Source organism: Lampetra fluviatilis, chromosome 20, assembly GCF_964198595.1.
Source record: "Lampetra fluviatilis chromosome 20, kcLamFluv1.1, whole genome shotgun sequence".
NCBI lineage: Eukaryota > Metazoa > Chordata > Hyperoartia > Petromyzontiformes > Petromyzontidae > Lampetra > Lampetra fluviatilis.
In genome coordinates, this window is record NC_136294.1 from 10,431,447 (window position 1) to 10,449,206 (window position 17,760).

The 17,760-nt window shown below is 50.0% G+C and overlaps 1 protein-coding gene across 5 annotated transcripts in view; it reads right to left on the reverse strand.

Moving 5' to 3' along the window:
- Positions 1-386: 386 nt before the first annotated feature.
- Positions 387-17,760, reverse strand: part of HMCN1 (hemicentin 1) — a 267,719-nt gene continuing 250,345 nt past the window's right edge. For 3 of the 5 annotated variants that reach the window (XM_078865602.1, XM_078865601.1, XM_078865600.1), the window contains exons 103-110: positions 17,139-17,258; positions 16,653-16,778; positions 15,745-15,873; positions 11,581-11,976; positions 9,507-9,626; positions 7,426-7,552; positions 6,490-6,625; positions 387-5,680 (exon numbers count right to left, since the gene is read on the reverse strand). In XM_078865602.1, the coding sequence (XP_078721728.1) occupies positions 5,450-5,680; positions 6,490-6,625; positions 7,426-7,552; positions 9,507-9,626; positions 11,581-11,976; positions 15,745-15,873; positions 16,653-16,778; positions 17,139-17,258 (1,385 nt within the window). In that variant the 3' untranslated portion in view covers positions 387-5,449. The remainder of the gene's footprint in view (positions 5,681-6,489; positions 6,626-7,425; positions 7,553-9,506; positions 9,627-11,580; positions 11,977-15,744; positions 15,874-16,652; positions 16,779-17,138; positions 17,259-17,760) is intronic. The other 2 variants (XM_078865604.1, XM_078865603.1) reach the window with 1 other exon arrangement.

A 17,760-nucleotide genomic window follows, 5' to 3' on the forward strand; every position in this document is an offset into this window, starting at 1 on the left:
GGTGTCGCGCCCGATTCACTGTGCGGCTATCGTTTTTATATCGAGTGCTGATTTTCAGGAATTTGTTGACTTCTCGCGAAGGGGAATTCGGGTGAATCAAGCCCGGAACGGTTGATTAGCTGAGGTGACCGCCCGATTAGGACTTGAACCCTCACAAAGTTTGAGTTGAATCAGAATCTTTATTTAGACTGGAGGAGGAATCCGATGAGCTGTGAAGCTCTTTTTTTCACACGTGTCCAGTAGGGGCGGGATGCTTGGCGCTCCAACCACTGCATCGCCAGGTGGGAGGGATCGGGTGGCTATGCCTTTGCTTATTAAATAAAAAATGAACGCAACTCAAATAACTTAAATGCATTTCAATAACATCATTTTAACCGCAGTAAAATCAAAAGGAAGCACATTTTGGTTTTGTACTTTTTTTGGCTATAATTTTTTTCTTCATATTTTGCATAACTTTATTTTATAAAACGTTACCGAGGCTGTACGGAATTGCATAGCGGTAACATTACAGAATATACGTGTAATGTAAACATGTAGAAAATACACTGGTACAAATTCGTATTTACATATCATAAAAATAGAATACATCTCTGTACTTAAATCTTGAAATTGCAAAGCAAAAAAAGGGTCAATAACACGTTTGCAGTATATCTAAACAACGGCGATTCGTAAACCTCCCTCCGGATTTGCGGGGGCCACCGCCACACGTCACATCCCGTGGGCCACCCGACCGTGCACCGACAACGGAGTCTTTAGAAAAGAAAATGAAATTCGCAATCAACGGTGTAGTTTCTGCGACACAGTTCCGCGAATCGCTTTCCCTCACGGGACCTTCGGGGACCGCCAGGTGGGCCCTTTGGGCCCACGGGTTGGCAAACCGCTCGCTGGATCTGACGCATGACAGCAATGGGATTAATACCATATGTCGCTTCACTTTGGCATTTCTCAAAAATTCACAATTTTGCAAACAATCAGGATTTATACGTTATCAGATCTAACGGTGTCAGTGAATTGGGAGTACGGAGTTTATGAATTGTGTTGTAGGTAAACCGAGTTCACATATCCTGGTGGTTCAACAGAATCACACTGTGCAACATGATTTAAAATAATTAGTTTAGAAGTTTATATTTTATTTATAAAATTAGATCTCGAACTAAAAAATGCTGATACTTTTGCCAATGAGAATTTAAGCACCTGATTTCCATCAAAGTTGATGTAATTACTAGATAATGGCTACAATGCGTTTTAGCTATAAATCAGAAATACAATCACAGATATTTGAAACAAAAATCACTGTTCATTGTGATTCAGCGAGAAATCTTTTTTTTTATAACAATTTCATCAATTTCAAACAAACCATACCAACATCATTTTTAATTCCTTCACCGAGTCACAGTAACTAACTGGTGGTTACAACAATTCATAGAGGTTGACCATTTCACAGATGTGTATATTTCAAATCCAAGTGAGGTGTTGAGCACTGGCTATTATCTGACATTTGTCACCATTATACACACCCACACTTTTCAAGCACCATCCTTTCTACAATTGTTCATCTCTGCCACTAAAGAAACGGCCATCATGATTGTCATATTTTAGCGTAAGAGTGGACTCAAATTGACCATCATAACATAACATACCATAGGATTTTCGTCCGTAAAGAAAATAAACCATGGCTTATCCCAATTAAGCAGAGTAACCCAATGCTTTCCTCTTTAACTACCGGCTACTGCGGTATTTCCAGACTTTTGCCTTCGTCTCGATGCAACCAAAGTACAAGATTTGTGTAGCGTAAATATCGTCTGAACAATGGACGCTATGAGATATGAAGCTGGGTAAATTAGTTCAAAGGTCGTGGGGTCATTTCAGTCCTTGATATATGGTGAAACTAACCGTTGTGAATGTAAGTTAGTGCTACCACTGATGTCAATTGGCCAAGATATTGTATAATATACCCATAATCCAATTTTGATAATTCTCACCTTGGTGAAGTGCTTAAAGCCTTAAAACGTTTTAATAAGTAAACACACAAAAACAACTAGTTTAAAATCAACGTAAAAAAAGCTTTTATCGAATGCATTGTGTTTGCGATATTATATTTCCACGCATACGTCAACACAGATACATACCGATGCCACCTCCGAATAAATATGTTTAAAAAAAATACTGCATGCTGTGTGTGGACATCGTATTAACACAGGCACACGCACCTCCCAAAACACGAGCCTGTTTCGCCTTGCCTACCAATGCACCATCCACGCTGCCCGTTCCTCCCTTCGAGAAGGGAGAAACGCGTTTGAGTGCCGATTTAATCTCGCTCCACAACACGAACCCTTTACTTAGCACGCGGGGACTTTGTGCAGCGTAACCGAATATGGTTCAAGTTGATGGAAGAGTATTTGGGGATTGTCGCAGGGACGCTCAGAGGTTTATGGAGACCCGGGGCAAAATGCCTCGTGGGGAGAGGGGCCCATATTCCACTGTCCACAGTCAGAATCATCAGAATCTTTATTTAGACTGGAGGAATCTGATGAGCAATGAAGCTCTTTATCACAGACGTCCAGTATTGGCGGTTCAGCGGTCTTGTTGCTAGGCCCTCTTTGTGTGAGGCTCAGAACATAATGCCCCCCCCCTGTCCCCCCCCCCCGTCTCTCCTCCTACGCCATTTGGCAGCCTTGTGCGTGCGTTGATGCACTGTGTGGCCGTTGAAATGTTACATTGTTGACATCTGTTTAATCTCCTCAGCTGGTATCATTCATTGTTCCGAGAAATATTCGAAGGCTGTCCTCCCCCCACTAAACCCAGTCATTCCCTGATTCGGTGCTGAAATTGTGTGATAAAGCATAATTTACCAATGAAGTAAATACATTGGATTTTTGTTGTTGTTGTTTACTCATCACAGGAGGTCGGTCACCTTTAGTCAAGAGATGCCACCATGGCCCAATACCATTGATGTCAGCACACCCCACCAAATAGTGGTAAGGCCCAAAGCACCTTAGAAACCTGATTTTTTAAAATCGTGTATTATTTTAAGGCATAACACAAAACATCATATTCACTTATTCACTTTCTTCATTCATTTAAGCTTATGCACGGGTCTCATCCAGTCCCAGCTGAAAATAGCTCAAAGTGTGACCTTGGAATGCAGTCGATGCCAGTAGGGAAGGTGTCTCGGTTGTCAAACGAATTCCAAATTCCGTGGTGAGGTACGTTCAGCAGATAAATAATTGAATTAATAAAAATGTATTTTATTATTATTATTAAATTCGTTGAGGGTTTTTTAGCCACGCGACTCCTCTCAATCCCTCGAAAGTTTTGTGTTGTATCGCGGCAGTTTGTTTTTTACTCATTGGTAACTGCCACCCTCCCAAGCCGATGGACGATGTGGTTGTGAAGCCAAACTGAGGACGAATTTCAACGTTCTCACACCCGTCTTCCCAAATGAGCCGTGCAAGCGGCCACCAGCGGTGGAAATTTCCAAATTCCATAGCGAGGCCCTGGTCTCGCTGCAGGAGAGCCACTCTCCACCTCTCAAGAGGTACTACCGATTTTACTGACGTCGGGAGAGGTGCCGAGTCGACTCGAACCTGGATTTGAAATTCGCAATCTCGCCAGAGTGCGTCGAGCGCTCCGAGCCACGGCGTTATCTGGGCCATAGGCAGCGCCCCACGCGTGGCAGACTGTGTGGGGGTTGAGGAGGCAAAACATTCGACTTCTCAAAATCTCCGTGGATAACGAAATGGAAGCCAATTAACTTACTTAGATTTTTTTTAACACAACACGTTTGTCAATCCCACTGTGGCGGCGTTCAAAGGAAAATTATACCTCATAGGTGATGTTTTGGGCAATGATCTAGCACACAAACCTATGACTCTACTGTATATACTTTTCCTTTGAAGGCCACGGCGTTATCGGCGAATGTGTTGGGCTTTTTTTGTTATTTGTGCTCCATTGCCAACGTGGCAGCGTCACCAGGTGGTCACAACACGTATTGTACTTTGTCATTCAAAAGTACGTGTTTCAATGTGGCACCGACATTTTTCAAGTGCACTTCGAATATCGATGACGGTAAAACTCAGCGATCCTCTTTTCCGCGAATCCTACAATTCGAGGTGGCCGCCCTCCCCCCGACCCCCGCCACCACAATCCACGAGAACCCCAAAAATTCGCCGTGCGGCCAACAACTCCTCTTCTACCCGTAAAAAAGAAAACAATCGTGGCTGGAAATTCGCGGAGGAGAGGAGTTTTTAGCCACGCCGACTCCTCAAACCCGCGAAAGCTTTGCGGCGTATCGCGGCAGATTGGAGGATCCGTGAATAGCCTCCCAAACACATCAGCCCGAGTCCCTTGCGCGTTACGCAAAGTCGCCTCGAGTCCCGTCCAGCGAGCCCCACAACTGCCCCCGACTCACGAGATGCCGAATCGTTTTCATTACGATCCGCTCATCCCCGCAGCAGCGGCGGCTTTTGGCTCACCGTCGAACAAAGACGGTCATCGCGTCGCGCGCTTTCAGACGTGCTTCTGCGGCCGTCTGGAACGCTCTTCCTTCCGATATTACGAAACCACTGGAGCCTATGCACTTTAAAATAATTTAGATTGAAAACTCATTTCTTTACAACCGCTTTTTCGTGTTTAGTTTGTCGTCCTTCCCCCGCACTTCCGATTAGCACGGCTGGCTACGTGCGGTTGCGAAAGAAGTTCAACGTACGTACACCACGTAGCTCGGCATCTAAATATCCCTTTCAGAGCTCCCTCTCGTGGAGGCCTCTCCTGCAAACAGTGGCACGGGAAAACCGATTGTGGCACTGCACCTTGTGACCTAATTGCCTTTGACCTCACATCCTACCCCTCCCCACCACTTTTCCAACCTGGTGGCGTCGCTCGCGGCATCCCGCCAGACCGAGCGCGATGGCTTCACGGCGTCACCGGCAGATTGTCGACGGCAGTGCGATGATGCCGATTTATTAAACGACTGCTCCCCCGGCGCGAGTAGGTTAACTATTTGCAATGCAGTGGACCTTTTTTCAGCTGGGACATTCAGTGAACCCACGTTGTGCGGTTAGTGTCTTAATAACGATTCTTTGGTACAACAAGGCGAACACAGTTTGCAGTCCACAAAGAAACATGTTTGAGCGAGACTACAGCCAAAATTAAGCTATGTAACAGATTTCTACAGTAAATATCTTTTTTTTTTGCTCCGGATGTTCGACAATGCATGCTGAATGCTGCATAATCCACATCGTTCAAGGAAATGCTCCTAGGCTATCATACCGTTTAAAAAACAAAAATAAAGCCACAAAAGAACTTGCGACCGTTTTTCACTTTGTGGCATCGGACCGCAAGACGGCCCTTGTCGCCAAAAGGAACGACGCAGAAGTCCTAACTCCCGGTTGTGGTGGCGGCGGTGACGGCGTTCGGGAGCGTGGGGACACGGAGCACAAGCCAGGTCCTAGTAGGGGTAGGCGGAGACGGAGATGTAGACGATGAAGGTGGTCTGGTACTCGACGGAGCCGTCCTCCGCATAGGAGAGGGCGCGCACCTTCATGCTGTAGGTGTGCGCCTCGCGCAGGGCACGGATCGTGAACACCACGCCCTTGCCGCCCTCGTCGCGGATCGCAAACGGAACGCTGGGGTCCGGGTCGACCACGAAAAAGCGTGTCCTCGGGTGCATCACGTCGTCCTGCGCGCGCACGGACGGACGGGCGGGCGTAAGGACGGAGAGCGTGACGAGCGGGCGGAGGGAAAAAGATGGAAGGAGGGATGGACGGACGGATGGAGGGAAAGACAGGCATATGGACAGACACGCAGATACACACACAGATGCACAGGAAAGCGATCAGATACAGAGACCGTGCAGATAACCAGACGGCACACAGCAGACAGTTCGAAAGATATTCGTACGATCGGACATACACAAAAACAGGTAGGCAGATAAACTGACTCACAGATAAAATAGACTGACAAATATACAGACAGACTAACGGACATGTGGACAAACAATGAAATATGAATTGGAAATATATTTAGCACCGAGAACGCTTGACAAACAGATAAGACGAGCGCACAGCCAAACAGGATGGCTCACATAAAAACAGACACACACAATACAAAGATCCCCCGTGTAGCCTGCACAGACTGTTGGGGCAAGTGCTGTTAGGGAGCGCCAATGGAGGCCGGCACGGCACACGAGGGGGTGGGTGGCCAGCACCACGCCCAGCCGGGTCGCCGGATTCGTAGCGCAGATCGCTACCTGCTGCTCTACTGCTTCCCACACGCAGAGAGGCAAAGACAAAGATCCCCTATTTCGCCTTAACAGAAATTTGGGGCAAGTGCTGTTCGCGAGCACCTATGAAGGCCGGCACGGCACACGAGGGGGTGGGTGCCCAGCACCACGACCGCCCGACTTTGTCTCCACAGAGGGGATATTTACACCCCAAGTGACAGACACACGCACGCACGGAACTGACAAGACGGCGCAGCGGAACTCACCTGCGTGTAGGCGACAAGACGCACGAGGTCCTGGTTGGAGGGGATGCCGAAGGGCAGCGCCACCAACTTGTACTCAAGCGCCAGCGGGCTCAGCAGGCACTCCACGTCGTTCGGGGGGCAGCTCTTGAGGCAGAACCTGCAGGCGGGGCGGTATGCGGTCACGGCCATCGCGAGCGCAGAGATGGCGACGGGGCATAGGCACAGCTGTCGACCCATACGGTTTACCCCGTATTCTTGTCCAGGGAAATTGAGTTTGCAGGTCCATGCGGCGTACAGCCGTTTGAGAACGGGTAAACATCTTTTTCGTCTATTTGTTTGTGATGGGACTTTGTCGGATGAACGTTGAGATTTATGAGGGGCATGGGGTGACCAATAAGGTCTGAATTGGTCTGTAACAAGACAGGCCATTGATAAGGGGTTGACAGGTATGCAAAGGGGTGCACCGCACACGGCACTGCCGCCTGTAGGGACCGTCGCACTTTCAATCCCCTTTGAGTCGGCGACATGGAGCCTCCCAATGCCTGAGCGCACTTCACCACGCCGGAGAGCGGCGGGTTGGCGACCGCAGGCGGCGCAGCGCGGTGCACGATAACAAATGTGATTTGCTTCACAGCCCCCCGCTGACAACGCAGCCCAGGTATCGGCGGCCTACGGCGCACGTTTTATGCGCGGCGGCCGCCCATCCAAACGCTATCCCGGCTCAAGCCCCACTTCACTTCCGAGCCGCGACGAGATCGGGGCTCAAGTCTCCTCCTCACACGAACACGGCTACCGCCGCGGTCCGACGGCGACGCCGCGGGGTCAGCAGCGCCGCACGCTTGCACCGAGCGGACGCCGCCGGTTCGCGGTTTTCGAGAGAAGGCCACAGGAGGCCGTGCTTGGGTGCAGGCAGAGGCAGAACGGCCGAGCCGCGGGCCCGGCGCGGCGTCGACGTACCCTGAGCGCGACTCGCGCTTGTAGTTGGGCGGGCACGGCGTGTCGATGCACTTGTAGCTGCCGCGCATGTTGAAGCACATCCGGTTGGGTCCGCACTGTATGTTCTGCTCCAGACACTCGTCAATGTCTGCGTGTGAGCGAGTGGCCGCGCGTACGTGTTTTTTTTTTTTTACGTGGGTGCAAGAGGGCGTGTTTTTTTGTTTGCACGAACGAGCGCGTGTGAATTTGTGCAAGGTGTGCGCAAGAATTCGGATGCGCACGTACGTATGGGTACGTACGTACGGGCGTGCGTAAACGTACGTGCGTGTGTGGGTGTAGGAGTGTGCGTGGGTGCGCATGTTGCATGTTTAGAGACAACAGACACATGGCAAATGTCAACCTCAGTACACATAAAGCAGTAGTTGTGTGTACTGTGAAGGCACACAGGGTCACAGTAACAAGGAATGGCTGCAGTAGGTCATCATAGTTGGAACTGATTTATTGACATCCCTTCTTGTGCACGTGGTTAGCTAACCCAGTGTGACGTGGCGCCGTGGTGGCGAGATGTTAACTCCCTCGCCTGGTATGCAGGAAGTCGTTCATTCAATCCCTGACCCTGGCACCTGTATATTCGGAGTTTGCACGTTCTCCCCGTGATCGCGTGGATTCTTCTCCATGTCCATCAGTTGTTCCCTCCACATTTAGAATCAACACGCGTTTAGACTATTTGTCTGCCATCAATTTCCACGTGATCAGCCACTTTCTTGAGCTATCATTTGAGACCAGGTCGCTTCTGAAACAATAGCTGTACGGCTCAGTGGGCCTTATCTGGGTAAAATAAAAAATATATTGTTCAAGTAAATAGTTTAGCTCTCATTTTTCTGATAAGCACGACATCGCTGCACGTGTGGCTAACGTCTCGGTGCCACCTGGTGCACCGGTGTTAATGTGCGTCACCTGCCACTGTTACTGGAGTGGTGCACCATCTGAATGTTGTGTTCCCCGAATGCGTTTGTCACTCGGTGTCTGCAATGTTATCATTGATGAGAATCGGTTTTACCATTTCTGTCAATAAAACTGGTATTAAGATGTTAAAACACCAAACAGAAACCTCGAGGACACCGTAAGGCGTACAGCACAAAAACAATGCAATATTATTGAGGTCCCATGATGTAGCTGCTCACCCCGAGCTCTCATTGCTCTGAGAGTGGCATTGTCTTTGTGCTGTTCGCCTTTTGGCGTCCTCTGGTCTAACACTGTTTGAGTCTAGGCTCTAAAGAAAGCTGTCTCTGGTGTGGACCAATCCGATTCAAAGACAATGCATAAAATATCAGAGCATGTTTTTTTGTTTGCATGTTCACCACAAGTATATGTGGTGAATGCAGACATGATTCCTTGCAAAAGGTTTCTGTTTGGCGTTTTAAAATCTTAACACCTGTTTTGTTGCCAGAAAGGGTAAAACCTATTCTTATATTGTGATACTAGCAAGGGAGTCATGTGATGTTATCATTTATTCGCTCATGTAACTTCCCATTTGTTCCCTCTCTCACTAAGGCCCTCCGTGGACCGTTCTTGTAAAACAGCTTACAGCTGAATGTTTCTTTGCCAGTGTCAACAAATACAATCGATCAGACCAGCCAATTAAGTCAGCGCACTGACCTCCCCCCCCCCAGGTTTTTCCCCACGAGATGAATCGTGACCCTGGGTGATGAGACCGTTTCCCGAGTTCCCTCTATGAGCGCCAGGGGGAGCTGTGGTTACAGCGGGCACTTCACTCACAATAAAAATATTGTGAATTCAAATCAACGAGTGTTTTACACGTGGGAGGAAAGCAGAGCGCCCAGGGAAAACCCATGCGTGCGAGGGCGAAACGCTCTATCCCCACGCACACGGAGCAGGTTGAGTCCACATTTCTCGATGCCCACGGGAAGGGAGTTTCAGAACGTTTGTGCTTGGTGATCCATCAACCCCCTCGCTGTGATCTCCACAGTGCTGGATTACAGGCAGCCACGTGCAGCAGCGTAGCTACCACCGCCTGGCTAGCTCGTGAAGGGTGGTTTCTGCAGACATGGGGGGGGGGTTGCAGAGAGTCGGGAACTCACCCTGGCAGGTCTTGCCGTTGGGGGCGACGCGGTATCCACCGGGACAGACGCACTGGTAGCTCCCGGGGGAGTTACGGCACTCGTGCTGGCACTGTTCCTTGTTCTGACACTCGTCCACATCTGCGCCGGGGGCACACGCATGAGCATGAGACGTGCGCGTGGCACACAGGCGGCATAGACACACAGTACACGGACACGAGTTGCACGTGCACACAAAGATCCCCCGTGTTGACTTTTAACGGACTGTGTGCTGTTAGCGAGCACCTATGAAGGCCGGCATGGCACACGAGGGGGTGGGTGGCCAGCACCACGCCCGGCCGCCTTTCTCTCCCCAGTGACGATGTTTATACATTTAGGCTGAGTCGACCTAGGGGAGGCCCGGGACCGGTTCAGATAATTATTACTTGTGTTGGCTGTGAACGGGAATCGAACTCGGGTCGCCGGGTTCGTAGCGCAGCGCTCCAACTGCTACACTACCGCTCCCCACCACATGCACACATCATACGTACACACGCAACATGCAAACATGCAAGACACAGACGTGCGAAATAATGTGCACACATGTTCGACATTAATGCACGCACGAGCACACACGGTCGATGGGCAGACACACAAAAACACAGACACATGCACACATCACACGCGGGATGACAAGAAATCAAGACATGCACGACACACAGACAGGCACGAACACATATCCCCATTTAAGAGAAACAAGACAAAGATCCCCCGAATAGCCTTAACAGACTGTTGAGGCAAGTGCTGTTAGCGAGCACCTATGAATGGAACACGAGGGGGTGGGTGGCCACCACCACGCCCGACCGCCTTTGTCTCCCCAGTTGCGATGTTTACACACTGCACCGGGTACTCATTTGAGGCTGAGTCGACCTAGGGGAGGCCCATGACCGCTTCAGATAATCGTCACTGGTGTTGGCCGCGAGCGGGAATTGAACTCGGGTCCCCGGGTTCGTAGCGCAGTGCGATAACCGCTACACCACCGCTCTCTAAGACGAGCACACACACGCACGATGCTACGAATTCAGTCGTAAGAATAAACAAAGCTGCTCGTGTGACTACACCTTTTAAACATTAAAATCCAGTGAAGGTGGATAAGTGCATTCAATTAGCGTAACATACAGAGCACGCATGGACACGTTAAGTGGATTGCACATGCGGTGTGTAACAGACACCAAGCTCAACTTCGTTGGAAGTCCCTGCCATAGGAATGTGGAATTTGGACCAATGTCTTAGGACTGTTAACAGAGATGAGCACTGGCAAATGCATTGTTACAATACAAGTGTCAGGACCATATCATCTAATTTTACTTAGCTAAGTATCACTAGGTTGGTATTGCTGAGTTACACTGGAATTAGAAAGTGAGCCAAGTGATCTCAGAATGAGGATATTTATTTAGACTGGAGGAGCTGTACACCTCTTTTTCACAGATGCCCAGTAGGGCCGGGTCAGAACGCTACTCGCGGCTAATGTCTGGTCGTGAAGCAGCAGCTTTCTCAATAAGGCGATCATCGGGGACAGTGCAGCAAGTAGGTTACTGGCATCAGCGTCGAGTCTTAAGTGTTCTCCCCTGGCGCACGTTCATTTTCTGCGGCCACTATTGACTTACTCGTACGGTCAAAGCAAGCTCAAACTCTTTAATGGGACGAGTACTTTGGCAGGGACCTCCCGTGAGAGAGAGAATCTTGAGACTCAGTGAGGCTTTTCGTGGTAAATCAATTATTAGCATTCGTGTATTATTATTATTGTTCCCAATATTGTTTACTGCATCAGAGACAACATGGGGAGAAGCTATGGAAACAAGATGTGAAACTGTACACACCGCATCCAAAGTCCAGACCAGACACATGACCATTACTAAAATACATAGAGGGCTGTATGTTGATATCTTAAATAACAATAACACCAATGGTCACGATTACAATGAGGGCGACCACAACTTTGGTAAAACGGCTGGTGATGACTGTGACTATGACAACGAGGACGACAATGACGAATGACAACCACCACCACCACCTCCAAGCCTTCCTTCAACGCACACAAAGACCCCGGTCGTACCTACGCACTCTCCGCCAAACGGGCGATACCCAGGGAGGCACGCGGCGGCCCTACGGCTCCGAATCCTAGCCGCCGTCGCAGTGGCGGTGCGGCCGCCGGTGCCACGGTAACGCGCGCGAGCGCTCTGCCTAACGAAGGTGAAGTCGCCCGTGGCTGAATCGCCGCTCCAAACACCAGCGGCGGGGCCCGGTCCGCCGAACGCGTGGCCCCGGGGAATGGGACGGTGAACACCGCCGCCGCCGCCGTCGTCGTAATTTGGCAATCGCTCTAGACCGGCGCACGACTTCCCGTCGCCCAGCAAGCGTTGGCCGGGCGAGCAGAGACACTCGAAGCTGCCGGGCGTGTTGACGCAGCGGTACGCGCACGGCCGGGGGAACGATCCGCACTCGTCAATGTCTGCCCCCGTCCCGATCCCATGCCCCCGATTGCCCGTCCCCGATTCCGCCCGGGCATGCGAAGACACAGAGACACACGGGGAGACAGGGCGGCGCGCGCCGTTTTAGTTGCGTGTCGCTCGATTGGGCCGAGGCGTCACTTGGACGCGTGCGTCAGAGCGACGGGGGTCATCGTACGATGACGACGGCGCTGCTGAGAAAACTGCAGACAAAGGTTGCGAGTCCTGAAATTTTACCGCTGGAGGGTAACACTAAAGGGAGCTCTGCAGAGACCCTCGAGAGAATAGCACTGGCCTACTCTTCCACGCTCACCTCGGACACCGTGGAAGAGGTGGAAGCGATCGCACTGTGCCCCACCACACACGCCTAACCGTGGTGTTATCATTCGACTGACTGTGTGGTGAACACATTAATACTGCTGGGTGGACAGAGGTGGTGGGAGGTGGATTATGCTAGAGAAAGGCTTAGAATCAAAGACCACTCCAAGCTTGCACGCAGCATGATGCCAGAGTTCACAAGGTGCAGACTGAGACATGTGAGAGTCCTAATTTTGTTTTGGCAATGAGGAGGACGTCAGCTTTGGCCGAGTTTATCTCGAGGGAGTTTGAAGAAATGCACAGTGACACCACGTCCAGGCAGGACGTGAGAAATGGACAACGAGTTAATTTCATACGCAGGCTTTCACGACCAATGGAACGATTCATAATTAAGAGCTGTAACTTGTGCATTGCTCACTGTCTCACGGTCTAGGCTTCACACTTGCAACTGCGGCACCTAAACTCTGTAACTCGTTGCCCTTCGAGGTCAGGGGACGTCCAAGGCCCGACAGATCTTCAAATATCGACTAAAGAATCGTCTCTGTTTAAAATAAAATAGCTTTTTTCCTTTAGTTATTTTCCAATGTTTTTCTTACTTCTTCTTTGCTTGTTATTGTTAACTATTTTCCACCTTTCCATGCATGGTGCCCTGAGAACGATTGTGTAAGGGCACTTCACAAGTTAAAATTCGAATTACTATTTTAGGTTAGATCGTCGTTTAGCTATTATATATTTTTACAATAAGCCAACACCCGACAGAGCCAATATTTCAAGTTGCCACGTGATAATTTTGTCAAAGATTTACTTGCTTGTGAACAATCCTTCCGTTTTGGTGATAAGCCGCATCAATTGGCACATCCGCCTATGACGTCACAACTTGATTTGATTGGTTCTGTGAGGTGGTTGAGGGTTATACAGTTAAAATACGACAATATACCTACACGGCGATCCAACAACAAAATACTCTTAAGTTTGAATCATGGACAGGAAGGTCGGGTGTGTGGAGTCAACGGACTTGTAGGGCTGGGGTTGTCATCAGCATAGACATGGCGGCCAATGTTGAAGCTTGAGAAGATTTTGCCAAGTGGGAGGAGATGTCTAATGGGACACTGCAGCGGAGGCGTTGCATGTAAACAAAGCTACTTCTGGATATCAGGAGCAGTTTTGTGATATCAGCTTCCGCGGACCGTTTTATAATACGGAGAGCTGAACTGCTCTTTGAGAATTTTGAATAGATTTTTTTTAGCTCATGATTTGATACCGATAAAGGGCAATTGTTATAAATATAGGGGACACAAGCTATTTACATTTTTTAATTTTTAACTATTATTCGATTCTATTTATGATTATAAAAACAGGTGATGTGTTTTGAATATAATTGCGAAGCACTGGTTAATGGGAATAATATAAATGTACAGGACATCTATAACAGGCTTGCCAGTGACAAGATGTACTCAGATAAGACTTCGAGAACAGGTTATCCAGTCTCAAGGTGTACTCGGATAAGATTTACTATGTCTATCTAGGAAAATCGCAACTGAGCCTGCGGATTACATTTTCAGCAGGGTAGTGCTTAGAGACAGTCCAATTATTTATCTGTACGTCTTGCTTGCCGTACTTCCTCATACCGACCAAATCCATCTCTGCCGTGCGGGATCCACAATCTCCGCCTCTCCTAAGCAGCACTCTTTGCAAGTCTAAGCAACCTCAATGTGTGTCCACGTTGAGAGGCTCAACCATTTATAATCCGCTTTGCACTTTTACCTCAACACATTTGTTACGATGGCTCCCATCTCACGTGAGAAAATTTAGTTCATGAACTGGGGATCACCCCCCCCCTTCTCTTGTGTTAATTAAAAAGGTGAAAAAATGGCCAACTCCTCTAAAAATGGCAACAAAAGGCCGTGTAATTCAGGACGTGTACATTCTGTGACGTCGGGGAGTGCGTTTAGAGTTGGAGTCAAAATTCAGCTGGGGATGTGCGCCACACGGCGCGGATGTTATCAGGGAGACAATTAGACACAGTTTGAGCGCTGACGTGTATCATTAATGTTTTTTCAGCTGACAATCGCAATTCCTCTTCTCTCGTATGGCTCATGTAGATGCACAGCAACAACCTGGGTCCTCTGATTTTTCCCCTCTACATTTGGAAACGTGCGTTTAGAGTACACTATTTGGCTGTTATAAATTTCCACGCGATAAGCCACTTCATTGAGTAATCATTTGTGGCCAGGTGGCTTCTGAAAAAGAGCTGTGTAGCACAGTGGACCTTACCTGGTAAAATACAAATTGCGAAGTTAGTTAAAAGTTATCAGTTTGTGCCACACGAGAGACAAGAGGCTGAACTGTGTACAGTAGAGCCCTGGGAAACCAATTTCACAAATCTTATGGGGCCTAAATCTGAATTTGCCATTGTGAACCCAGGGCTAATGCAATGCCCTCGTGAGAGTCACAGCATCCACCAGGACATGACTGACCCGTCAGCCATAGCGCATGCAGCTGTCAATAGGTCCATGGAATCGTGCAATAATGGAAGACGCAGTGCATAAAGGACCTCCGATTAGCTCGGTTGGCTACGTACGGGGCGAAGGAAGTTTAACATACGTACATACAGTGATATTGCTATCACGATACCAAAACAATATTCATCTGTGGCGATGCGGCAGTCGCAATTTGGCTGCGTGAAGAAGGAAAAAAACTGCCGATTCGCGCCTCAAAATCCTGGCTCCTGTTTCCAGGACGGGGAGAGCCGCGACTGCGACGGGGTTCACACTCCACCCTCTCTGCACTGAGCTCCCCACAGGCGAACCATGGAGCGGCTCACATCGCACGCTGACGGTCGTGGGCCCCCCCACTCCGCTTCGTGAGAGGACTACAGCGTGGCTGTGACGTCACTAGAGGGCGCTCTGCCGGTGGGCCTTAAGGCCACGTGGCAGTGGCTCGCAATTATTTTTCGAATTGACGAAGCTCCAAACTTCTGTTGGACGGACCACGGCCCCTCAACTACTAAGCACATAACGATGGAAGGACTCATGCTGGCTGTTATGACACGTGCACATAACCAGCTGTAAAATGAGGGTTAATGGGGCAACCAAAGCTGTAAAAATGGCATGAAAAATAATCGATTGCTAAATTGAGTCATGAGTCATAACCCCGAATCGTGACGACTCATCGAACCACCGTTTTCTTTTTTAAAGCCCTTCCCAGTGAACAACACGTAAGGTTCAGCCAACGTTAATCTAACGTTAATCCAACGTTGGGCCAACATTAGGCCAACATTCAGCCAATGTTGGGCCAACGTTTGGCGAACATTGGGTTAACGTTCGCCAATGTTGGTCCAACGGTTCTAACCATATTCCGACGTTGGCATGTTGACTGTGTTTGTGCCCGCCGGCAGTGCGCATGCGGAGGAGCAGTGGAGTGGTAGCAAGGAGCTGGGCGGGAGCACTCACCCAGGCAGGGCTTGCCCACGCCCTGCGAGCGGTAGCCCCGAGGGCACGTGCAGCGGTAGCTCCCCCGCGTGTTCTCGCATATTTGGTTGTAGCGGCACTGGTGGGTGCCGTCCTGGCACTCGTCAACGTCTGGGCGGGTGGGACGGAGGACAATGTGAAGAAGGGAGGGGGACTGGGGTGGGTGGGTGGTGGGATTACTCAATCCTCCACTGACCCACCATTGTGTTCGTCCACCCACGTGCTTGTCTGTTGGCTCGTCATTCTTGCCAAACGGTTATCCGATCGCCAGCCTATTCATTCTGTTACCCATTCAATCACTTTCTCGCGTGCCAAAACACTCCCAGATCCACTTAATCAAAATGTACTCGGTTGTCTTGATGTTCACTCATTCGCCAACTCGAATACCCACTACCCACCCATTAACCCCCCAAACCTCCTCAACTATTTGAACACACTCAATCGCTCATTCAAACCACCCACTGACTCTAGGATACGTACACTCGAGCAGGCAAATAAACGCTCCTTCAAATGTCCACCCGCTTACCCTTCACTCACTCAACCACCCACCCAACCGACCATTCACTATCCCAAGACACTCACGCATGTCAATATACACGCTCGCTCACGTATTGTAGTGTCTCACTCAAATGCCGACCAAATTACCCGCTCACTCGCTCACCGCTCGCTCACTCACAAAACACTCGTCACACTTGCAGCGGTCCAGCACTGTTTGTCCTTCCCCCGCACCTCCGATTAGCACGGTTGGCTACGTACGGCGCAAAAGAAGTTCCCCATACACACAATGCACGCGTACAGGCCCCGAATCCCATCGCCCCGTACCGCGCCGCCTCCGCCCTCCCACACCCTCGTTCTACCGCCGTTGTGCCGCGCCGCGTCCGCCCACGTACCGACGCACGTGCCGTTCTCCGCCTTGGTCATGCCGTTGGGGCACAGGTCGATGCACTTGTAGCCGCCGCGCGTGTTGCGGCACTGCTGGTCCACGCGGCACGCGTGCTGCAGGCACTCATTGATGTCTGCGGGGACGGGGAGGAGGGAAGGAGGGAAATTCCCCGGCGATTGCGCCGGGGTGCCGTGTTCACAAGCGGTGGCGCTGACACCACCGTGGAGCCTTCCGTCCGACCAGGGCGGCTCAGCGTTAGAGCTGAGCGGCTCGCAATCGAAAAGGTCACGACGGGTTCACATCCCGGCTTGGGGAAGGCGGGGGTTGACTCAGCTCATCATCCTTGTGGGGTCAATAAAGCAGCTCCACACTTTGTGGGGAGAGATAGAGAGAGACAGAGGGGGGGGGGGGAAACATCGAGAGATAGATAGGAAGAGAGGGAGAGATAGGGAGACAGGGAGAGAGAGATAGAGAGAGGGAGAGCGTCTCTCACCGTAGCATCGGCGGCCGCGTAGCTGGAAGCCTGGCTCACACGCGCAGCGGTAGCTGCCGATGAGGTTGACGCACTTCTGGTTGCAGGGCGACGGGTGAGTCTCCTTGCATTCGTTGATGTCTGTTTGGCGATGGTGAATTAATAATAATTATTGACGAGAAAGCCAATTTGTAAAGCGCCGCGCAGTGTTCACTCGCTCTTGAAGCGGTAGAACGACCTCTGAGGTGCGAGGAACCGCAGACAAGGTGCGGAGGCAGGCGCTAACAATTGCTGCGGTTCTCTGCGTATTGAAATGTTAATCGGCCAATTATAATGAGCGTTCACATGCAAGAGGGCAACACTCTATCCCCATACAGACGCAACGGACGGAGTCCACATTTTGCTGTACCGCCTTCTCCTGGCGAGCCAGGGGTATGGCATCTCCTCAACGTCCGTGGGAAGGGAGTTTCACAACATTTGTGCGTCGATCCGATTATTTCCGCGCAACTAAAACCGATGTGTTACTGCAACAGCTTTAGTCTGCGCTCCTTCAATGGAAGAGAATCAAAACTACGTGAACTCTCTCCTAAAGAACCTAACGTCGTGGCTACACAAGAATAGAACTGTCTCACTTATATAAAAT